We start from the raw sequence: 24941 nt of genomic DNA, 5'->3' as shown, positions 1-24941 counted from the left end.
AAAAAAATAGAATCAGTAAGACCCAGTATTTGATAGCACAGTAGGATGACTATAGTCAATAATAATGTAATTGTACTTTTTTTTTTTTATGAGACGGAGTCTCACGCTTTTGCCCAAGCTGGAGTGCAGTGGTGCTGTCTCCGCTCACTGCAAGCTCCGCTTCCTAGGTTCACGCCATTCTGCCTCAGCCTTCCACGTAGCTGAGACTACAGGCACCCGCCACCGCGTCCGGTTAATTTTTTTTGTATTTTTAGTAGAGACGGCGTTTCACCATGTTAACCAGGATGGTCTCAATCTCCCAACCTCGTGATCTGCCCAAAGTGTTGGGATTACAGGTGTGAGCCACTGCACCCGACCTGTAATTGTACATTTTAAAATAAAAGAGTATAATTGGATTGTTTGTAACACAAAGGGTAAATGCTTGAGGGAATGGATACCCTATTTTTTATGATCTGATTATTACATATTGCATACCTGTATCAAAGCATCTCGTGTATCCCATAAATATATACACCTATGTACCCACAAACATTAAATTTAATAAAATGTATGAGACATATATGCTAAAAACTAAAATACATCCTAGAAAACAAAAATGCTGCAAGTTTTTTTGAGGATTATTATTATTATTTTTTTCTGAGACAGGATCTCGCTCTGTCACCCAGTCTAGAGTGCAGTAGCACAATCACACTCACTGCAGCCTTGATCTCCCACGCACAAGTTATCCTCCCACTTCAGCCTCCTGAGTAGCTGAGACAAGGTATGCAACCCCATGCCTGACTGATTTTTAATTATTTTTTGTAGAGATGGGGTCTGGCCAGGTTGCCCAGGCTAGTCTCAAACCCCCAGCTCAAATAGTCCTCCTGCCTTGGCCGCCCGAAGTGCTGGAATTACAGGCGTGAGACATTGCACCCAGCCTGAGCATTATTTTTAAATTATAAAATGAGTACAGACTTGTAGGAATTTTAAATAAAGAAGGAAAATATATATAAATTCACCACACTAAATTATTCTTTTTTTTTTTTTTTTTTTTTTGAGACGGAGTCTCGCTCTGTCACCCAGGCTGGACTGCAGTGGCCGGATCTGAGCTCACTGCAAGCTCCGCCTCCCGGGTTCACGCCATTCTCCGGCCTCAGCCTCCCGAGTAGCTGGGACTACAGGCGCCCGCCACCTCGCCCGGCTAGTTTTTTGTATTGCTTAATAGAGACGGGGTTTCACCGTGTTAGCCAGGATGGTCTCGATCTCCTGACCTCGTGATCCGCCCGTCTCGGCCTCCCAAAGTGCTGGGATTACAGGCTTGAGCCACCGCGCCCGGCCCACACTAAATTATTCTAAGGTTTATATAATTAAGGTTTTTTTTTGTTTGTTTTCTTTTTTTTTTTGAGATGGAGTTTCACTCTTGTTGCCCAGGCCAGAGTGCAATGGCATGATCTTGGCTCACCACAACCTCTGCCTCCTGGGTTCAAGTGATTCTCCTGCCTCAGCCTCCTGAGTAGCTGGGATTACAGACATGCACCACCACGCCTGGCTAATTTTGTATTAGTAGAGATGTTGGTCAGGCTGGTCTTGAACTCTCGACCTTAGGTGATTTGCCTGCCTTGGCCTCCCAAAGTGCTAGGATTACAGGCGTAAGCCACCGTGCCTGACCTTTTTTTTTTTTTTTTTTTTGAGACAGAGTCTTTTTCTGTTGCCCAGGCTGGAGTGCAGTGGTGCGATCTCGGCTCCTGAGTTTAAGCAATTCTCCTACCTCAGGATTACAGGTGCGTGTCACCACGCCCAGCTAATTTTTGTATTTTTGGCAAAGACGGGGTTTCACTGTGTTGGTCAGACTGGTCTCAAATCCTTGTCCTCAAGCATTCTGCCCACTTCGGCCTCCCAAAGTGCTGGGATTACAAGTGTGAGCCACCGTGCCCAGCCCACAAGTTGTCGTTTCATCTGTTGATGATATTTGGGTTGTCTTTGGTGTTTGACATTATGGAAAGAGCTGTTGTGAACATATACAAGTTCTTGGGTGGTGATGTTTTCATTTCTACTGGGTAGTCAATAGTAGTGGAATTGAAGCAGAAGTTAAAAAGAGAAAAACAAGTTTTCCTGTACTTGGCTGACTCACTCCAAGGCCAGCAATAGTCTGGGCCTTGACAGAGCCTTGATAACACTATCTGAAAAGCCAGAGCCCAAAGGAATGAGCTTCAGAGACTCTCCCAACACACTGTGCTGCCCCCCGCCACCCTGGAGCAAAGATAAGAAAAGAAAAAAACAAATTCCTTTCTCATAATTATTTCTACAAACACCTGTGTTTCACAAGTTTTGTAAGTTCCTGTTTTCCCTACAGTGCAGCTGCAAGATCACAAGCTATGCCTTGGTTGTGAGAGCTGTCACAATTTAATTAACTACCTTTGTTCTGCTTCTGTAAGCCTGCTTGCCTGCCCCATGAGTTTTGCGCTGTCATTTTCCCACCACACCATTCAAACTAGCCAACTCCCTTTCAGAGAAGTGTGTGTAAAAAGTCAAGCCCTGTCTTTGTTCTGGGCTCAGCCTTTAGATGTTAATCTGCTGGGCTAGTGGCCACCTAAATAAAATCCTCCTGTTCCACCCATTGGTCTCTCTAGTCTCCTGATTCCCGCAACAGAATGACTGGCTTACATGATAGTTATACTTTTTTTTTTTTTAAAGAAACTGCCAGTTTTCCAAAGTGGTTATGCCATTTTACATTCCCATTAGCAATATATGAGAGGTTCATTATACTCTGCATTCCTGCCCACTTTTGTATTGTCACTATTTTCAATTTTAGCCATTCTAATGGATATGCAGTGTTAAATCATTGTGAATTTAATTTGTAATTTCTTGATGACTAATGATATTGAACATCTGTTTATTTTTCCTTATTGACCTTTAGTATATCTGCTTTTGTGAAGTTTGTTAATATCTCTTGTTTCTTTTAAAAATTAGTTTGTCTTTTTTTATTTTTTCTTTTGAGATAGGGTCTCAGTGTGTTGTTCGGGCTGGAGTGTAATTTTTGGAATCCACTTAGAGATGTAAAGTGACATAGCCAGCCTCCCAGTGTTTATCATGTTTATGCTGCATTACCCGGGTGTTTTTTACTATTTCATTCCTTTTACACTTTGATTTTTGTATGCTTTCTTTTTTTTGAGATTGAGTTTCACTCTTGTCACCCAGGCTGGACTACAGTGGTGTGATCTCGGCTCACTGCAACTTCCACTTCCTGGGTGCAAGCAGTTTCTCCTGCCTGAGCCTCCCAAGTAGCTGGGACTACAAGTGCCTGCCACCATGCTCGGCTAATTTTTGTATTTTTAGTAGAGACGGGGTTTCACCATGTTGACCAGGCTGGTGTCAAACTCCTGTCCCCCTGCCTCAGCCTCCCAATGTGCTGGGATTACAGGCATGAGCCACCATGCCTGGCAGATTTTTGTATGTTTTCCAGTATACAAAATACATACATTAGTATTCATATAGTTAAAAAATAAATATACATGTATTGTGGTTGTGCTTTAAAAATTATCAGTAGAGTTTTTTTTTTTTTTTTTTTTTTGAGATGGAGTCTTGCTTTGTGGCCCAGGCTGGAGTGCAGTGGCGGGGTCTCGGCTCACTGCAAGCTCTGCCTCCTGGGTTCACGCCGTTCTCCTGCCTCAGCCTCCGAGTAGCTGGGACTACAGGCGTGCACCACCACGCCCGGCTAATTTTTTGTATTTTTTAGTAGAGACGGGGTTTCACTGTGTTAGCCAGGATGGTCTTGATCTCCTGACCTTGTGATCCGCCCGCCTTGGCCTCCCAAAGTGCTGGCATTACAGGCGTGAGCCACCACACCCGTCCTAGATATGTTTTTAAAAGGTAAGAAAATATTTGTGCCTGGGCGTGGTGGCTCACACCTGTAATCCCAGCACTTTGGGAGACCAAGGTGGGAGGATCACTTGAGCCCAGGAGTTCGAGACCAGTCTGGGCAATATAGTGAGACCTTGTCTCTACAAAAAATAAAAAGTAAATTAGCTGGGTGTGGTGGCACATGCCTGTGGTCCTAGCTACTTGGGAGGTTGAGATGGAAGAATTGCTTAAGTTCAGGAGGTTGAGATTGTGGTGAGTCGTGTTGGCCTCATAAAGTGCTGGGATTACAGGCATGAGCTACTGCACCTGGCCAATAATTTTTTTTTTTTTTTGAGATGGAATCTTGCTCTGTTGCCCAGGCGGGAGTGCAGTGGCACAATCTTGGCTCAACCTCTGTCTCCTGGGTTCAAGTGATTCTCATGCCTCAGCCTCCCCAGTAGCTGGGATTATAGGTGCACACCACCATGCCCAGCTGACTTTTGTATTTTTAGTAGAGATGGGGTTTTGCCATGTTGGCTAGGCTGGTCTCGAACTCCTGACCTCATGTGATCCACCTGCCTCAGCCTCCCAAAGTGCTGGGATTACAGGCGTGGGCCACCATGTCTGGCCCAAGAATTCTTTATATATTCTGGATATAAGTCTTTTGCAAGATAAATGTATTGCACGTATTTTCTTCCATTCTATGGCTGCTTTTTGTTTTCTTTTTTGATACAGGGTCTTACTCTGTTGCCTAGGCTGGAGTGCAGTAGCGTGACCGCATCTCATTGCAGCTTTGACCTCCCTGGCTCAGGAGATCTTTCTACTTCAGCCTTCTGAGTAGTTGAAACTACAGGTGTGTGCCACCATACCCAGCTAAATAAAATTTTTTTTTTTTTTTTTTTTTATAGAGACAAAGCATTGCTATTTTGCCCAGACTGTCATTCTGTGGCTTCTTAATGGTCTTTTTTTTTTTTTTTAAAGAGCAGAAGTTTTAAGTTTCAGTGATGTCAAATTTATCAAATTAAAAATTTTCTTTATGTCCTAAGAAAGCTTTATTCAGGCTGGGCACGGTGACTCATGCCTGCAATCCCAGCACTTTGGGAGGCCGAGGTGGGTGGATCACGAGGTCAGGAGATCGAGACAATCCTGGCTAACATGGTGAAACCCTGTCTCTGCTAAAAAAAAATACAACAAAAATTAGCTGGGCGTGGTGGTGTGCGCCTGTAGTCCCAGCTAATCGGTAGGCTGAGGCAGGAGAATGGCATGAACCTGGGAGATGGAGCTTGTAGTGAGCTGAGATTGTGCCACTGCACTTCAGCCTGGGCGACAGAGTGAGACTCCGTCTTAAAAAAAAAAAAAAAAAAGAGAGCTTTATTTACTCAAAGTCACCTTTTTTTTTTTTTTTTTTTTTTAAATTGAGACAGGGTCTCACTGTGTTGCTGAGGCTCATCTTGAATGCTTGAGTTCAAGTGATCCTTCTGCCTCGGCCCCTCAAAGTGCTGAGATTACAGGCATGCACCACTATTCCTGGCCAAATCTTGGTAGTTCTACACTCTTTTGGGTCTTTAGCTCCTTTGAGAATTCAATAAAAATTATAAAAATTTTTCCAAGGAAGATACAGAAAAAACCAATTTTACACACAATTTTAGTTAATCCCCTGAAACCAATCTATAGATTCTTTAAGGGCTTTGGGATTGACAGGTTAAGAACTCTCGGCTGGCAGTTCTCTAAGTATTAATCTAAGATCTATCTTTTCTTTTGAGATGAGATCTCACTCTGTTGCCCAGGCTAGAGTGCAGTGGCACCATCATGGCACAGTGCAGCCTCCACCTCCCTAGGCTCAGGTGATCATTGCACCTCAGTCTCTTAAGAGTAGCTGGGACTATAGGCATGCATCACTACACCCGGCTAATTTTTAAAAGTTTTTGGAGAGATGGGGTCGTTCTTTTTTTTTTTTTTTTTTTGAGACAGAGTTTCATTCTTGTTGCCCAGGCTGGAATGCAGTGGCACCACCATGCCTGGCTAATTTTGTATTTTTAGTAGAGGTGGGATTTCTCCATGTTGGTCAGGCTGGTCTTGAACCGCCGACCTCAGGTGATTGAGAGGCGGTCTTTCTATGTTGCCCAGGCTGGTCAGATCTGTCTTCTCAATTTGCCAGGTTTCATATTCTTTCCCCTCAGTTGTCTTTGCTGTTTCTCCCCAAAGAGATTTGTTCTTTGGGTAGTGTTCATTATGATAGTAACAGACCTGAATCTAAAAAGGTAGAGTAAAGTGAATTTTTTTTTTTTTTTTGAGGCGGAGTCTCGCTCTGTCTCCCCGGCTGGAGTGCAGTGGCGCGATATCGGCTCACTGCAAGCTCCGCCTCCTGGGTTCACGCCATTCTCCTGCCTCAGCCTCCCGAGTAGCTGGGACTACAGGCACCCGCCACCTCGCCCAGCATTTTTTTGTATTTTTAGTAGAGACGGGGTTTCACCGTGTTAGCCAGGATGGTCTCGATCTCCTGACCTCGTGATCCGCCCGCCTCGGCCTCCCAAAGTGCTGGGATTACAGGCATGAGCCACCGCGCCCGGCTGGTGAATTGTTAAAACTGAGGACTTGATCAGTCATGATGGCTCATGCCTATAATCCTAGCATTTTGGGAGGCCAAGGCAGGAGGATCGTTTGAGGCCAGGAGTTCAAGACCAGCCTGGGCAACATAGCAAGACCCCCATCTCTTTAAAAAAAAATTAGCTGAGTGTGATAGTGTACTCTTGTAGTCCTACCTTCCTGGGAAGCTGGGGCAGAAGGATTGCTTGAACCTAAGAGTTAGAGGTTGCAGCAAGCTGTGATCATACACACTGCACTCAAGCCAAGGCAACAGAGCAAGACCCTATCTCAAAAAACAAAAACATAAATATAAAATCTATTTTTATTAGAAATATGGCAACGTTTGTACAAAGTTGTATTTGTGTTTTTTCCATTTCTCTTATAGTTTGGAGTTTAGAAAATTCACTTCTTGCAAATTAATATAAAAATTAATTTTTTTTAGGAAGTACAAATATGTCATCTTATTTGTGTTTTAATTTGTGTAATGGTAACTTGATAGGTTTTTAGTCTTTTCCTGCTGCTGTAACAGAATATCTTCGACTGGGTAATTTATAAACAATGTAATTTTTTTGCTCACAGTTCTGAAGTCTGGTAAATCTAAGATCAAGGTGCCTGATGAGGGCTTGCTCTCTGCTTAAAAGATGGGACCTTCTTGCTGCATCCTCACATGGCAGAAGGGTAAAAGGGGCAAACAAGCTCTCTTAGGCCTCTCTTATAAGGGCACTAGTCCCTTTCATGAGTGCTGTGTCTTCATGACCTAGTCACTTCCCTAGGGCCCCATTTGTTTGTTTGTTTTTTTTGAAACGGAATCTCGCTCTGTTGCCCAGGCTGGAGTGCAGTGGCGTGATCTCCACTCACTGCAAGGTCCACCTCCCGGGTTCATGCCATTCTTCTGCCCAACTAGCTGGGACTACAGGCGCCCGCCACCATGCCCGGCTAATATTTTTGTATTTTTAGTAGAGACGGGGTTTCACCGTGTTAGCCAGGATGGTCTCGATCTCCTGACCTTATGATCTGCCTGCCTCGGCCTCCCAAAGTGCTGGGATTACAGGCGTGAGCCACCGCGCCCGGCCCCAGGCCCCATTTCTTACCAACACATTGGGGATTAGATGTCAGCATATGAATTTTGGAGGGACACAGACATTTGGACCATAGTGGATAGCTCATATCCAGTTATCTGGTGAGATGTTACTGCTTTAGCATGAATTTATATGGACTTAAAGAATAACTAGCTAGTTCTGCATTGCATATGCAGTAAATATTCTGTCAACTATATTTAAATACAAAAGTTAAAAATGTATATTTCTTTTTTTTTTTTGAGACAGGGTCTTGGTCTGTTGACTGGCTGGAGTGCAGTGGTGTGATCTCGCTTCACTGCAACCTCCATCCCCTGGGTTCAAGCAATCCTCCTGCCTCAGCCTCTCCAGTAGCTGGAACTGCAGGCATGCACCTCCATACCCAGCTAATTTTTGTATTTTTAATAGAGATGGGGTTTCACCATGTTGTCCAGGCTGATCTCAAACTCTTGTCTTCAGATGATCCTCTCACCTTGGCCTCCCAAAGTACTGAGATTACATACTTGAGCCACTGCCCCTGGCTAATTTTTTGATTTTTGTAATTTCTTGTTCTTTAGTCATTAAAAATACGCATTAAGCACAGAAAAAGACGTTTGTGTGTCTAGTTTTATGAAGGGGGATGATTTTGTAAATTGTAAGCATCTGGGTGTGTACGTTGTCACTATCCCTTAATTTAGAATTTTTTATCCCTTAAGTGTTTTTTTAGAAAAACCTTAATGCTCGTATTGTGCAGACTACTTCTGATAATAAGATAAAACAGCTCCCTTAGGAGTAATTGAATGGTTTGAGAAGTTTGTAACAAAGTTAAGGTGGCTTTATTTAAATCTGTGATTGAGTCAGTGATTCTCTGCTCTGGCTGTAAAATAAAATCATCTGGGGCTCCCCTTTTTTAAAAATTGAGGTGAAATTCACCTAACAGGCCGGAGGTGCGGTGGCTCAGCCTGTAATCTCAGCACTTTGGGAGGCCAAGGCAGGTGGATCACGAGGTCTAGAGATCCGTACCATCTTGGCCAACATGGTGAAACCCCATATCTACTAAAAATACAAAAATTAGTGGGGCGTGGTGGCGCATGCCTGTAGCCCCAGCTACTTGGGAGGCTGAGGCAGGAGAATTGCTTGAACCCGGGAGGTGGAGGCTTTGGTGAACTGAGATGGTGCCACTGCACTCCAGCCTGGCAACAGAGTGAGACTCTGTCTCAAAAAAAAAAGAAATCACCTAACAAAATCTACCATTTCAATCATTTTAAGTGTATAATTTAGTGGTTTTTAGTAAATTCACAGTGTTGTACAATTATCACCACTTTCTAATTCCAAAACATTTCTATCACCCCCAAAATAAACCTTATATCCGTTAAGCAGTCATTGTACATTTTCCCCTACTCCATCTTCTGGTAATCACTAATCTGCTTTCTGCCTATGGATTTGCTTATTCTAGATGTTTCATATAAATAGAATCACACAGTATGTGCCTTTTATGTCTGGCTTCTTTCGCTTGGCATGTTTTCAAGGTTCATCCATGTTGTAGCATATATTAATACTTCATTCCTTTTGTTTCCCCATAGTGGCTACACCATTTTACATTCGTATCAGTAATACAATGTACTAGAGTTCCAGTTTCTCCAGCATCCTCACCAACACTAGTTATTTTCCATTATTTTTAAAATAGCCAGCCATCAGAGTGGGTATAAAGTGGTATTTCATTGTGGTTTTGATTTGTGTTTCCCTCATGACTAATGATTTGAGTATTTTTTAATATTTTTTTAGACAGGGGCTTAGTCTGTCACCCAGGCTGGAGTACTGTGGCGTGGATCTTGGTTCACTGCAGCCTTGACACCCTAGGCTCAATTGATCCTCCATCCTCCCACCTAAGCCTCCCAACTAGCTGGGACTACAGGTACGCCACCACATCTGGCTAAATTTTGTATTTTTTTGTATAGGGTTTTGCCATGTTTTCTGGGCTCGTCTCAGACTCCCAGGCTCAAGTGATCCACCAGTCTCGGCCTCTCAGAGTGCTGGGATTACAGACTGGGATTATAGTCCACTGTGACTCAAGTGATCCACCAGTCTCGGCCTCTTAGAGTGTTGGGATTACAGCCCACTGTGCCGGGTTACTTTTGCATTTGATGTCTTTTTCTTTTTTTTTGGAAACAGGGCCTTGCTCTGTTGTACAATGGTGTGATCACAGCTTACTGCAGCCTCAACCTTCTTTCTTTTTTTTTTTTTTTTTTTTTTTTTTTTTGAGACAGAGTCTCACTCTGTTGCCCAGGCTGGAGTGCAGTGGCACCATCTTAGCTCACTGCAAGCTCCACCTCCCATGTTCATGCCGTTCTCCTGCCTCAGCCTCCTGAGTAGCTGAGACTACAGGCGCCTGCCACCACGCCCGGCTAATTTTTTATATTTTTAGTAGAGATGGGGTTTCACCGTATGGGCCAGGCTAGTCTCAGACTCCTGACCTCAAGTGATCCGCCTGCCTCAGCCTCCCGAAGTGCTGGGATTACAAGTGTGAGTCACTGCACCTGGCCTGTGATAGTTTTTTAATGTGTTTCTTAGTGTTTTTTTTTTTTTTGAACACAGGTCATGTCATCTGCAAATCATAATAGTTTTACTTCTTTCTAAGTTGAATATCTTTTATTTCTGTTTGCTTAATTGTTCTGCCTAGAACCCTAAGTATAATGCTCAATGATGAAAGCAGACATTGTTTTTTTTGAGACAACCTCGCCCTGTTGCCCAGGCTGCAGTGACTGGGACCACAGGCTTGCCACCATTGTTCAGCTAATTTTTTTATTTTTTGTAGAGACAGGGTCTTGCTATGTTGATGAGGCTGGTATCTTAACTTGTGGGCTCAAGCCATCCTCCCGCCTTGGCCTCCCAAAGTACTGGGATTATAGGGGTGAGCCACTGTGCCCAGCCTCTTTTTTTCTTTTTGAGACAGGGTCTTGCTCTGTTGCCCAGTTGCCTAGGCTGAAGTTCATTGGCATGATCATAGCTCATGGCAGTTTCAGACACACTCAAGCTGTCGTCCTGCCTCAGCCTCTTGAGTAGCTGAGACTGTAGGTGCTCAACACTGTGCCTTGCTAACTTTTTTTTTTTTTTTTTTTTTTGAGATGAAGTCTCACTCTGGCACCCAGGCTGGAGTGCAGTGGCACAATCTCAGCTCACTGCAACCTCCGCCTCCTGAGTTCAAGTGATTCTCCTGCCTCAGCCTCTGGAGTAGCTGGGATTACAGTCGCACGCCACCACACCCAGCTAATTTTTGTATTTTTAGTAGAGATGGGGTTTTACCATGTTGGCCAGGCTGGGCTTGAACTCCTGACCTCAGGTGATCAGCCCACCTCGGCCTTCCATCCTGTAGAGACAGGATGCCGTGTCTTGTCTCTCCAAAAAAAAAAAAAAAAAAAAAAAACACACATTGCATAGGATGGTCTCAAGTTCCTTGACCTCAAGTGATCCTCCTGCCTTGGCCTCCCAAAGTGTTGGGATTACAGGGGTGAACCACTGTGCCCAGCTGAAAGGAAACTTTCTTGTTTTGCTCCTTGTTGAAAGGAGAAAGCATTTAGTCTTTTACCTTTAAATATGACGTTATCTTATTAGTTACGGGATTTTTGTAGATGTTCTTTATCAGGTTGAGGCATTTGGTATTTAAAAAATCTTAACCTAGGTAACATAGTGAGATCCTATCTTACAAGGAATAAAAAGTAAATTAGCCAGGTATGCTGGCACACCCCTGTGGCCCCAGCTGCACAGGAAGCTGAGGTGTGGGAGGGTTGCTTGAGCCAAGGAAGACGAGGCGATTGTGAGCTACGATCATGCACTCTAGCCTGGCCAACAGAGCGAGACCTCATCTCAAAAAAGAAGAAAAACTTGTAAGTAAATTATAATATGTAGTCAAGGAAAGCAGTTATCTAAATTGATGTTTAAAGAACTAGGATACATTTCTATATTATTGATACTGAAATTTCACCATGGAGAATGAGATTTGTATATTTATATAGTTTTTTTGTTTGTTTGTTTTTGAGACAGAATTTCCCTCTTGTCGCCCAGGCTGGCATGCAGTGGCGTGATCTCTGCTCACTGCAGCCTCTGCCTCCTGGGTTCAAGTGATTCTCCTGCCTCAGTCTCCTTAGTAGAGTAGCTGGAATTACAGGCACGCGCTACCATGCCTGGCCAATTTTTGTATTTTTAGTAGAGACACGGTTTCCCCATGTTGGCCAGGCTGGTCTGTAACTCCTCACGTCAAATGATCCACCCGCCTCAGCTTCCCAAAGTGCTGGGATTACAGGCGTGAGCCACCGTGCCTAGTCTGTGTTTCCCTCTATAGAAAAAAAACATTTTTTCCCTATATTTTTCTAAAAAAAATTCCTCTGTATTTTTAGTAAGTAGTAGACTAGTTAAGAAATCCAGTTTTACTTCTGTTAAATAGGGTTATCTTTTCCTTTTACAAGATTAAATTGAGGCTGGGCACGGTGGCTCACTCCTGTAACCCCAACACTTTGGGAGGCCAAGGTGGGCAGATCACCTGAGGTCAGGAGTTCAATACCAGCCTGACCAACATGGTGAAACCCCTTCTCTACAAAAATACAAAAATTAGGCTGGGTGTGGTGGCTCATGTCTGTAATCCCAGCACTATGGGAGGCTGAGGCGGTGGATCACCTGAGGTCAGGAGTTTGAGACCAGCCTGGCCAACATGGTGAAACCCTATCTGTACTAAAAATACAAAAATTAACCAGTGTGGTGGCACGTGCCTGTAGTCCCAGCTACTCGGGAGGCTGAGGCAGGAGGATTGCTTGAATTGAGAGGCAGCGGTTGCAGTGAGCCAAGATCGTGCCACTGCACTCCACCTTGGGCAACAAAGCGATACCGTCACAAATAAAAGACTAAGTTGAATAGCTTCTAGAAAACTTTAAGTAAATTTTGATCTTTTTATTCTAGACAAAATTATTGTCCTTTTATTCTAGACAAAAGGATGCCACGGAGAAAGAAAAAAGTTAAAGAAGTCTCCGAATCTCGGAACCTGGAGAAGAAGGATGTGGAAACTACCAGTTCTTTCAGTGTGAAGAGGAAGCGTAGACTTGAGGATGCATTCATTGTGATATCTGATAGTGATGGAGAGGTAAGTAAAGTAGAGCTGAAAAGTAGAGCTGTAGCTCTCAAACTATGCTTCTTTAACCATGGGGAGTATGTTTCGTGACTGACGTCACCTTAATGCCAGCTCACCAAAACCATGAAATTTTTACTCAACTTTGTTTTACTTTGTAAATGGAGTTAAGAATTACTTAAGGAAGTAATCCTGTTGCTTAGTTGAGGATGGATCATAGTTCTTCAGTTTTGTGATATAGTAATCCAAAGTGGTATTTTGGAACTATTTGAATAATCTAAATCAATTGAAAATCTTAGTTTTGATATGTCTAGAAAGTGAGAGGAAAAACATGTGAATGTTTTTAAATCTTTTGATATGTTCTAGATATAATAGCACCTAGTCACCTATAGCTGTTTAAAAATAACTGAAATTAAAAATCAACTTCTCTGTTGCACTAGTCACATTTCAAGTGATTAAAGACACATAAGGCTAGTGTCAGTTGTATTAGACAGCAGAGCTATATGACATTTTTAGCTTTTTAGAAAGCTTTATTCTCCAGAATAAAGATTGTAACCTTTTTCCTTTATCCTGTATTTCCATTTGTTTATTGGAGTTTTCTACCTGCCTTCAGGTCTCATCTCAAAGACAGTGAATTAACTCATTGTTTTTTCCTTCAGATTTTCTTATCTTTCTCCTGTACTTTTTTTTTTTTTTTTCTGGAGCCAGGTTCTCCCTCTGGTCATGTAGGCTGGAGTTTGGTGTTAGCTCAGCTCACTCCAGCTTCCTTCTCCTGGTCCCACCTCAGCCCCCATGTAGCTGGGACTACAGGTGCGAGCCATTACGCCTGGCTAATTTTTGTATTTTTTTTGTAGAGATGGGATTTCGCCATGTTGCCCAGGATGGTTTCGAACTCCCAGCCTCAAGCAATCCTGCCTCAGCCTCCTGAAGTGCTGGGTTTACAGGTGTGAGCCACTGCATCTGGCCAAAAAATGACATATTTTTGGTTAGCAAGATTGAGCGTTTCTTTACATCTTTATTGGTTTTTAAAAAACGTTTCTTGGCTGGGTATGGCAGCTCATGCCTATAATCCCAGCACTTTGGGAGGCTGAGGCGAGCGTATCACAAAGTCAGGAGATTGAGACCATCCTGGCTAACCTGGTCAAAACCTGTCTCTACTAAAAATACCAAAAATTAGCCGGGTGTGGTGGAACGTGCCTGTAGTCCCAGCCACTCAGGAGGCTGAGGCAGGAGAATTGCTTGAATCCCAGAGGTGGAGGTTGCAGTGAGCTGAGGTCGCACCACTGCACTCCAGCCTGGGTGACAGAGGGAGACTCTGTCTCAAAAACAAAACCAAACCAAACCAAACCACGTTCCTTATAGTTTAGTTTTTAATTAGGACTTTTGTCTATATAGTTCATCTTAAGTGCATAAAAGTATAGAGAAGAAAACAAGGGCTAGGTACATCCCTGGTGACTCATGCCTATAATCCCAGTGCTTCGGGAAGCTGAGACAGGAGGATTGCTTGAGGCCAGGCATTTGAGACCAGCCTGAGCAACACAGAAAGACCCTGTCTCTACAAAAAGTACAAAACTTAGCTGGGCATGGTGGCATGCGCCTGTAATCCCAGATACCTGGGAAGCTGAGGCAGGTGGGAGAATTGCTTGAGCCTAGGAGTTCAAGGAATTTGAGACTGCAGTGAGCTATGATTGTACCATTGCACTCCATCTGAAAAAGAAAGAAAACAAAACAGTTGTATTACTTGGATATCATCTTAATATTAACAAAAATAAAAATATTAAATACACAAATAGATACGGATATGTTAAAAAAGTTGTATACATAGATGTTTAAAAAAAAAAACCAAACCATAACAAAACAGTTTAGAAAAGTATGAAATGAAAATGTATACTACAGACATTTAACCATAAGAAATAATTTCTTTTTCATTTTTAAAATAATTTCTTGATGTCATCCGTGTGATCCGAAGGCAATAATTTCTTCTATGTCCTTGGAAAAAAATTTTTACGTATACAGTATCAGTAGAGATTTTTACAGGAAACAAATCATACTGTAGAAACTGTTTTGCTTTTTTTCCACTTAATGTCTGTGTTAGGTCCTCCAGAGACATAGAACTAATAGGATGGGCGGATGGATGGATGGATGGATGGATGGATGGACAGACGGACGGACGGACGGAATTTATTAGGGAAATTGGCTCATGTAATTATGGAGAATGAAAACTCCCCACAATAGGCTGTTTGCAAGCTGGATACCCTGGGATGCCAGTAGTATGGCTCAGTGCAAGTCTGAAGGCCTGAGAACAAGGGGTAAGGGGTGCTGAGTGTAAGGCCTGAAATCCAAGGCCTGGAGAGCCTGGAGTTCTGATGTCCAAGGGTAGGAGAAGAATAATGTGTCCCAGCTCCAGGAGAGAGATAAATTTGCCTTTCCTATGTTTTTATTCTGTTTAGCCCCCCAGCCAGTTGAGTGGTGTTCACCCACATTGAGAGCAGATCTTCCCCACTTAGTCACTGAGACTCACACTCCAATCTCCTCTGCAAACACCCGCACAGACACACCAGAAAATAATACTTTACTAGTTCTCTGGGTATTTCTTACTCCAGTCAAACTGATACCTAAAATTAACCATTACAGTATTTCCTGGAGACCTTTCTATAGCAGCACATATGTATGTCATATGTCATACATGTTATACATACAGAAATGTGCATAAAATATAAATGCATAGTTTTAAAAATTAATGTGAACACTTGTAGTTACCACCTGAGAATCCCTCTTCTCTTAGTGTGTCCCTCCCCAAATGCATTCTTTTCCAACTTACTTTTTTTTTTTTTTGAGATGGAGTCCTGCTCTGTTGCCCAGGCTGGAGTGTAGTGGCGCGATCTCAGCTCACTGCAACCTCCGCCTCCCAGGCTCAAGCAATTCTCCTGCCTCAGCCTCCTGAGTAGCTGGGATTACAGGCATGCGCCACCACGCCTCACTAATTTTTGTATTTTTAGTAGAGATGAGGTTTCACCATGTTGGCCAGGCTGGTCTCGAACTCCTGACCTCAGGTGATCCGTCCGCCTTGGCCTCCCGAAGTAGTGGGATTACAGGCGTGATCCCACCTCACCCAGCTCTTTTCTACCTTTCTGAAGGTAACCACTGTTTGTTTTATCTTCCCATATTTCTCCTTACAGTTTTACCACATTTACATGTATCCCTAAACAGCATACATATATTTTGAAAAACTAAGTACTGGTGATTAGACATGTCTACCAGTATTTTCCAGTAATCTCTCAATTCCCCAGATATTTGAAATTTTCCCTTTATCATAAACTAAAATCTTGTTTATAAATGGGTGTGTCTCTGGATTTTTTTCTTCCATTAATCTGTCACATATTTTTATAATTGTTCAGTTGATTGTCTTGGGTATTTTAGGTAGGCATTTATCTCTGCTGATAACGACCATTTTTTTCTCTTTCTTTCTAGCACTTATACCTTTTTCTGTTTTGTTTTCATTGCTTTAGCTGTGGCTTCCAGAATAATGTTGATTGATACTAGCAATAGAGCACATCTTTTATTTCTGATGTTTTGCTATTTGTTTCATGTTTCTGTTTTTATGTTAAGGAACTATCCTTTAATTGCTTATCTACTAGTAGTAGTTTTAGGAATTATGTTTAATCAAATACCCTTTATTTAGCAAGATGATGGAGTAGTTTTTCTCCTTTAATCAACTAATATTATATATTGGATTAGTATTTTCTAATGTTGGAACATCTTTGCATTTCTGGAATAAATCATGCTTGGTCATGATGTGTTATGTTAATATAATATTGATTTTTTTTCTCAATATATTATTTAGGAGTTTTGCATTTGTACTCCTAGTGCCATTGGCTTTATAAAGGTTTTTTTGGGGGGGGCTATGGCCTTCATCAGATGTTAATATTAGGGTTATGGTATAAAAGAGAAGGAAAGCTTATTATTTTTTTCTATGTCCTACCACAATTTAAATAGTATAGGAATTATTTGTTTTACAGGGTTTCCTAAAAATCTCCCGTAAAACTGGGCTACCAACTGATTTTTTTTGTTTTTTTGAGGTGGAATCTCGCTCTGTCGCCCAGGCTGGAGTCTCCCTCTGTTGCCCAGGCTGGAGTGCAGTGGCGTGATCTCTGCTCATTGCAAACTCCACCTCCTGGGTTCACGCCATTCTCCTGCTTCAGCCTCCTGAGTAGCTGGGACTACCGGCGCCCATTACCACGCCTGGCTAATTTTTTTTTTTATTTTTAGTAGAGATGGGGTTTCACCATGTTAGCCAGGATGGTCTTGATCTCCTGACCTTGTGACCCACCTGCCTTAGCCTCCCAAAGTGCTGGGATTACAGGCGTGAGCCACCGCGCCCGGCCTACCAACTGATTTTTAATATGTATTTCATATTCTTGTAGTGTCTTAGTATTGTTGTATATGGAAAAAAGTCTTTTTTTCTGCTTTAGAATAGAAAAAAGCAGTTGGAATCATCTTAGGAACACATTTGTTTGTTTTTTGTTTTGTTATTTATTTTTATTTTTTTAATATGTATTTTTTTGAGATGGAGTCTTGCTTTGTTGCCCAAGCTGGAGTGCAATGGCATGATAGCGGCTCACTGCAACCTCCGCCTCCTGGTTCAAGTGATTCTGCCTGCCTCAGCCTGCGGGTGAACTGGGATTAAAGGTGCCTGCCACCACACCTGTGTAATTTTTGTATTTTTAGTAGAGGGGGGGTTTTACCATGTTGGCCAGGCTGGTCTCGAACTCCTGACCTCAGATGATCTGCCCACCTTGGCCTTCTAAAGTGTTGGGATTACAGGCGTGAGCCACTGCACCTGGCCTTTGTTTTTGTTTGTTTTGTTTGTTTTTTTGAGACAGAGTCTTGCTTTGTCATCCAGGCTGGAGTGCAGTGGCACAGTGATGTGATCTTGGCTCACTGCAGTCTCCATTAATAGTATGTACTTTATATGATTTTCATCATTTTTAAACTTAGTCAAACTTGTTTTATGGCCCAGAATATTCTGTGTGTACTACAGAAGAATGCACATTTTGGATAGTGATTTCTGTAAATGTCAATCTGATAAAGTTTGATGATAGTGTTGTTCAAATCTACTTTATATTTATTGGTTTTCTGTCTGTTCTACAAATATTTTGAGGCTATTGAAGTCTTTGAGCGTAATTGTGAATTTGTCTTACTTCTCTTTTTTTTTTTTTTTTTTTGAGACAGTCTTTCTCTGTTGCCTTAGGCTGTAGTGCAGTGATGCGATCTTGGCTCACTGAAACCTCTGCCTCCTGGGTTCAGTTGATTCTCATGCCTCAGCCTCCTGAGTAGCTGGGATTACAGGCATATGCCACCATGCCTGGCTAATTTTTGTGTTTTTAGTAGAGATTGGGTTTCACCATGTTAGCCAGGCTGGTCTCGAACTTCTGACCTCAGGTGATCCGCCCACCTGGGCCTCCCAAAGTGCTGGAATTACAGGTGTGAGCCACTGCACCTGGCCCACAGTTAATTTTAGAACATTTTCCACCCTCCATGGCCACTGCCCTCACCAGCCTCACACCACACTATACTCTGCCAGTCTGCATGGCCCAGTAGCAGCGGCCTAGAACATTTTCATTACCCCTCAGAAAAAAACCCATTTTCATTAGCAGTTACTCTCCATTTTCCCCTAAACCCCTAGCCCTTGACAACCGCTAATCTACTTTCTATATGGATTTGCCCATTCTGGGCATGTCTTATAAATGGAATTATATGATATATGTGTGGCCTTTTGTCTGGCTTCTTTCAATTATGTATTTTCAAGGTACATTCATTTTGTAGTGTGTATCAGCACCTAATTTCTTTTTTGTCCACAGTGGTGGCACTGTTTTATATTCCCACCAACAGTGTACTAGGGTTCCAGTTTTTCTAATCCTTGCCAATGCTTATTTTCTGATTTGAAACAAATTATTTTAATTATCCTAGTGGGTGTGAAGTGATACCTTATTGTGATTTTGATTTGTATTTCCCTGATGACTAATGATGTTGGGCATCTTTTCAGGTGCTTCTTGGACATTTCTATGTCTTCATTTTCAGAGAAATTCTGTTCAAACGCTTTGCCCAGTTTTATTTTTATTTATTTATTTTTAGAGATGGGATGTTGCTTTGTCTCCCAGGCTGGAATACAGTGGTGCGATCTTAGCTTGCTGCAGCCTGGAAGTCCTGGGTTCAAGTGATCCATCTGCTCCAGCCTCCTGAATAGCTAGGACCATGCCTGGCTAATTAAAGAAAAAATAAAATTTTTTTTTTTACTTAAAAAGAATTTTTTTTGGGAGGGGGTAAGGACAGGATCTCTCTACAGTCCCCAGGATGGTTTTGAACTGGCCTCAAGCTATTCTCCCACTTCAAAGTGTTGGGATTACAGGCATGAGCCACTGTGCCTGGCCTTTTATTTCTTTCTCTTTTATTTTTTGTTTTCTTGATTATTTTGTTTGTGTTTCTTATTAAATTTTAGGGTGGGATGTAGGGTTGGTGTATTTGGTTCACTTTTGCTTCTATAGGGTTTTTCATTTACCCTCTTTTTCCTTTCCTTTACTATCCAGTGTCGAAAGAGTGATTTAAAATAAATGAATAAACACTGAGTTTAAACATTATTATTGTTTTTTTTAAATCTTCAATCAAGCTACTCTGATCTCAGGTGATGCTTACTGGTATTTTAGAGATAGACTAGTTTTTGTGTGACTGTTTATATGACAGATAATAATGCCAATATATCACACGTTTTTGTTTTTAATGGTTTTTATTGGTTCTAGATCTTATGTTTTCCTTTTTGTACTGAAAAGGATCTTCTGATGTTTTATGTGCATATTTATAACAATCATCAATTCCTCAGAGGCCTCTCTTAGCTATAGAGGAGGTAGAAGAGAGAGAAATTACTACTTTTAGTGGCAGCCACACTGATCATATTTCTTGTTTTGCAACAGGAACCAAAGGAGGAAAATGGATTGCAGAAAATGAAGACAAAACCGTCGAATAGAGCAAAGTGTTTGGCCAAAAGAAAAATTGCACGTATGTTTTCATTTTTGTTGAGAATGGTTTGGGAATTGTAATAGTCATAGAACTGATACATTTTGGGCTAGTTGATTATCTTGCATTCTTAGCTCTCTGATAGATTCAAGAAAAGTTGTGAATTTATCAGTTTTTGTTGCTATTGTCGTAAGGATTGGAAGAATAACTTTTTTCAGTTTCCTGTATCTTAAGTGGAATCCAGAAGTGGTCATTCTGAATCTTAAAAAAATTTTTTTTAAATTTATTATTTTTTTAGAGACAGAATCTCACTGTGTCACCCAGGCTTGAGTGTAGGGGTATGGTATGATCATAGTTCACTGCAGCCTTGAACTCATTGGCTCAAGTGATTCTCCTGTCTCGGCTTCCCAAGTATGCCCCACAACGCCTGGCTAATTTTAATTTTTTTTTTTTACACAGGGTCCTGCTGTGTTGTCCAGGCTCATCTCAAACTCCTGGCCTCAAGCAGTCCTCCAGTTTGGGCCTCCCAGTGTTGGGATTACAGGCGCCAGCCACCAGTTAGCCCCCCATTCTGAATCTTACTGAGCAGCAAAATCTGTTTTTATGATTTCTTTTTTTTTTTTTGAGATTGAGTCGTGCTCTGTCGCCCAGGCTGAGTGCACTGGTGTGATCTTGGCTCACTGCAAGCTCTGCCTCCCGGGTTCATACGATTCTCCCGCCTCAGCCTCCTGAGTAGCTAGACCTATAGGCACACGTCACTACACCCTGCTAATGTTTGCCAGGCTAATCTCTAGCTCCTGACCTCAAGCGATCCACCCGCCTCAGCCTCCCAAAGTGCTGGGATTATAGGCATGAGCCACCACGCCTGGCCAGAACAGAAGTTTTAAACTTTGATGTGGTCCATTTTTTTCTCTTTTATGGTTTTTTTCTTTCTGTGTCCTAAGAAATCTTTGACTACACTAAGGTTATGAAGATTTCCACCTATTTTCTTGGAAATTTTGTAGTTTTAGCTTTAGCATTTAGATTTCTAATCCATTTTGAGTTTTTGTATATGGTGCAAGGTAAGAGTTAAGGTTCATTTTTTTTTCCATATGGGTATCCAATCATTCTTGTACCATTTGTTGAAAAGACTGTCCTTTCCTTGTGTTGAAAATCAATGCATGGGTCTATTTCTGAATTTTCTGTTCTTTTCCATTTATTTATGTTTGTCATTATGCCATACCACACTGTCTTGATTACTGTAGGTTTATAATATCTTAAAATCAGGTAGTATAATTCTTCCAACTTTATTTTAAAAATTGTTTTAATCTGGGTCCTTTGCATTCCTGTATAAATTTAATTTTATTATTTATTTATTATTATTATTTTTTGAGACAGGGTCCCACTCTGCCACCCAGGCTGGAATATAGTGGTGTGGGTGCAGCACACTGTAGTCTCAACCTCCTAGGCTCAAGTGGTCCTCCAGCCTTAGCCTCCTGAGTAGCTGGGACTAACAGGCATGCATCACCATACCCAGCTGACTTTTTTTTTTCTTTCTTTTTGAGACAGGGTCTCCCTCTGTTGCCCAGGTTGGAATGCAGTAGCTCACTACAACCTCTGCCTCCGGGGCACAAGCGATCCTCCGACCTCAGCCTCCCAAGTAGCTAGGACCACAGGTGTATACCACCACACCCAGCTAGTTTTTTATTATTTGTCCAGACAAGATCTCACTATGTTGCCCAGGCTGGTCTTGAACTGCTGGGCTCAAGTGATTCTCCCACCTCTGCCTCCTGAGTAGCTGGGACTATAGGTGTGCATCACCACACCCAACTATTTTTAAAAATTTGTTTTCTTCTTTTCTTTCTTTCTTTCTTTTTTTTTTTTTTTTTGAGACAGGGTCTCGCTTTGTCACCTATGCTGGAATGCATTGGTGTGATCTTGGCTCACTGCAGCCTCGACCACCTGGACTTGAGCAATTATAGGCATGAGCCACTGCACTGGCCCTATTTTTCATTGTTATTCTCCTGAGGCGCCTTTTTAGACTATTTTTCCCTCTAACCATTGCCATCCCCATGATATTTTAATACCACAGATATGCTATGTGTTCTGTTTATGTACTGATTGTATGTCTGTATTTTATACGTAAGATTTTTTTTTTTTGACCTCCAAGAACCAATTTTTGTCCACTTGGGAATGGTACCACTCTTGTTGAGCATGCGTGATAGAAGTTGCCAGACTTGGCCTTGTGCAGTGGCTCATGCCTGTGATCCCACCACTTTGGGAGGCCGAGACGGGCGGATCACCTGAGGTCAGGAGTTTGAGACCAGGCTGGCCAACATGGTGAAACCTCGTCTCTACTAAAAATACAAAAATTAGCCAGGCCTGGTGGCGGGCACCTATAATCCCAGCTACTCAGGAGGCTGAGGCAGGAGAATCACTTGTACCTGGGAGGCGGAGGTTGCAGTGAGCCGAGATCACGCCACTGCACTCCAGCCTGGGCGACAGAGAGAGACGCCCTGGCTGATTTTTTTGTATTTTTTTAGTTGAGATGAGGTTTCACTGTGTTAGCCAGGATGGTCTCGATCTCCTGACCTTGTGATCCGCCCGCCTTGGCCTCCCAAAGTGCTGGCATGAGCCACTGCACCCGACCAGAATTAATTTTTTGTTCAATTTTTTCTGTGTTGTATGCCCATCTTTCATTTTATTGATTTCTTTCTGTTCTTTATGTTTTTTTCTTTCTCCTTACTTGGGTTAATTTTACTCTTTATATTCTAGCATTTTAAGGTGGGAAACTCGGATTACTGATTTTAAAATTTTGCCTTATATGAGCATGGAAAACTATAAATTTCACTATAAATGTGGCTTTTGTTGCATCCTACAGATTCTGATAGTTTTCATTTTCATTAAGGTCATTTCAAATTCAGTTGGGTGCATTTTTTATGTTTGGATTCAATTTTAGTGATCCCCTGTACTTGTTGATTTCGTATTACTAAAACATGTTTAAGATTTGTGTGATTCCATATGTCAAAGTTATACAAAAAAATATAGTCAAAGAAGTGTCATTTCCTCTCTTGTGCCCTTCACTCTGTTCTCAACCACTGATAGGTAATCGTTTGCATTAGTTTCTGGTTTATCTTTCTTTCTTTCTTTTTCTTTTCTTTTTTTTTTTTTTGTGAGACCAGAGAGTCTCTGTGTCACTCAGGCTAGAGTGCAGTAGTGTGATTTTGGCTTGCCTCCTGAGTTCAAGGGATTCTCCTGTCTCAGTCTCCAGAGTAGCTGGGACTATAAGCGCACGCCACCATGCCTGGCTAATTTTTGTGTTTTTGGTAGAGACAGGCTTTCGCCATGTTGTCCAGGCTGGTGTCGAACTCCTGGCCTCTGGTGATCTGCGTGCTGCAATCTCCCAAAGTGCTGGGATTACAGGCGTGAGCCACCATGCGCAGCCTATTTCTGGTTTATCTCTCTTTTGTGACACTGTACAAATAAATAGGTGTGTGTGCATTTTCTTATTTCTCCTTCCTTATGTGAAAGGTAGCATATTATCCATAAATTCTTTTGTACTTTATTTTTTACTTAATAACATATCCTTGAAATCACTTTATTCCCAGTCCATAGATATATTCCTTGTTCTTTTTTATAACTGTATGTATGTGTACTACAGTTTATGGTTATTAAATAGATTCTAGTGTTTGGCAAATTTGAACATTGCTGCAATGATATACTCCTTTTAATTAGAAGTGTATCTTTAGGGTAAGTTGCTAGAAGTGAGATTGCTAGGTCAAAGGGTAACTTTATGTAGGTTGTTAGACATTACCAAATCCCCCGCCATAAACAACATCCAAAATGGTGATATTCTAATTCTCTCATTTCTTTTACGTTTTTTTAACTGTAATAATTCTATAAAGAGGAGCTTTTAATCTGCTTGATTACCCAGTAGTATAGCTTGTGTAGACAAAGTAGGGTAAAAACAATTCTATTATTTTATTTATCAGTTTTCGTTTTTTTTTTTTTTTGAGACAGAGTCTCGCTTTATCGCGCAGGCTGGAGTGCAGGGGCATGATCTCGGCTCACTGCAAGCTCCGCCTCCTGGGTTCAAGCCATTCTCCTCCCTCAGCCTCCCGAGTAGCTGGGACTACAGGTGCCTGCCACCACGCCCAGCTAATTTTTTGTGTTTTTAGTAGAGACGGGGTTTCACTATGTTAGCCAGGATGGTCTTGGTCTCGTGACCTCGTGATCCACCCACCTCGGCCTCCCAAAGTGCTGGGATTACAGGCATGAGCCACCACGCCTTATCAGTTTTCATGTAGTTGATTCACTAACATTCTTCAACAGTGACTGGTTAGTCAATGTCTTTTTAAAAAAATATTAGTATGAACTTACAGGGTTTTTTTTGTTTTGTTTTGTTTTGTTTTTGAGATGGAGTCTTGCTTTTGTCACCTAGGGTGGAGTGCACGATTTTGGCTCACTGCAACCTCCGCCTCCCGGGTTCAAGTGATTCACCTTCCTCAGCCTCCCAAGTAGCTGGGACTACAGGCACCCACCACCACGCCTGGCTAATTTTTGTATTTTTAGTAGAGATGGGGTTTCACCGTGTTGTCCATGATGATCTCGAACTCGCGACCTCACATGATCCTCCCACCTTGGCCTCCCACCGTCCTGGGATTACAGGCATGAGCCACCACACCTGGCCTGAACTTACAGATGTAATATAGATGTAACTACAGATGTAAATATATTTGATGTAGTTTAATGCATTGCATTCATTATCTTTTTTTTTTTTTTGAGACGGAGTCTCCCTCTGTCGCCCAGGCTGGAGTGCAGTGGCCGGATCTCAGCTCACTGCAAGCTCCGCCTCCCGGGTTTACGCCATTCTCCTGCCTCAGCCTCCCGAGTAGCTGGGACTACAGGCGCCCACCACCTCGCCCAGCTAGTTTTTTGTATTTTTTTTAGTAAAGACGGGGTTTCACCGTGTTAGCCAGGATAGTCTTGATCTCCTGACCTTGTGATCCACCCGTCTCGGCCTCCCAAAGTGCTGGGATTACAGGCTTGAGCCACCGCGCCCGGCCCGCATTCATTATCTTTATTGATGCTCCAGTTTCATTTTTGGCCAGTGAGGAGTCTGTTTAATTGGCTCCTAAGTTCTTTCGATATGACTCTAGTAGTGTCTAATAGATTCCTTGCTTACATCTGTGACAAATATTCTAGCTCATCTTGTTCATTTCATGCTTTGTACTTGAGGCCACCCATTTCTTCAGTGTACCCCAGTTCCTTTTAAATGGAAAATGGTGTCTGGAGACCACATTCTTGTCACTAGGGATGTTCTTTTCTACTGGTTAAATCAGAGGATTCTGAGTACTAAAATTATTCTGGCTAAA

General features: G+C 42.1%; 1 protein-coding gene across 15 annotated transcripts in view; it reads left to right on the top strand.

Moving 5' to 3' along the window:
• Nucleotides 1–24941, top strand: part of UIMC1 (ubiquitin interaction motif containing 1) — a 97660-nt gene that overhangs the window by 6451 nt on the left and 66268 nt on the right. For 13 of the 15 annotated variants that reach the window (XM_021939977.2, XM_009209624.4, XM_017960165.3 and 10 more), the window contains exons 2-3: nt 12437–12591; nt 19545–19629. In XM_021939977.2, the coding sequence (XP_021795669.1) occupies nt 12445–12591; nt 19545–19629 (232 nt within the window). In that variant the 5' untranslated portion in view covers nt 12437–12444. Of the gene's footprint in view, nt 1–4652; nt 4673–12436; nt 12592–19544; nt 19630–20046; nt 20649–24941 lie in introns of those variants that run through there. The other 2 variants (XM_031666617.1, XM_021939978.2) reach the window with 2 other exon arrangements.

Source organism: Papio anubis, chromosome 5, assembly GCF_008728515.1.
Source record: "Papio anubis isolate 15944 chromosome 5, Panubis1.0, whole genome shotgun sequence".
NCBI lineage: Eukaryota > Metazoa > Chordata > Mammalia > Primates > Cercopithecidae > Papio > Papio anubis.
Note: the sequence above shows the minus strand (reverse complement) of the source record. Positions and strands in the feature narration are given on the sequence as shown.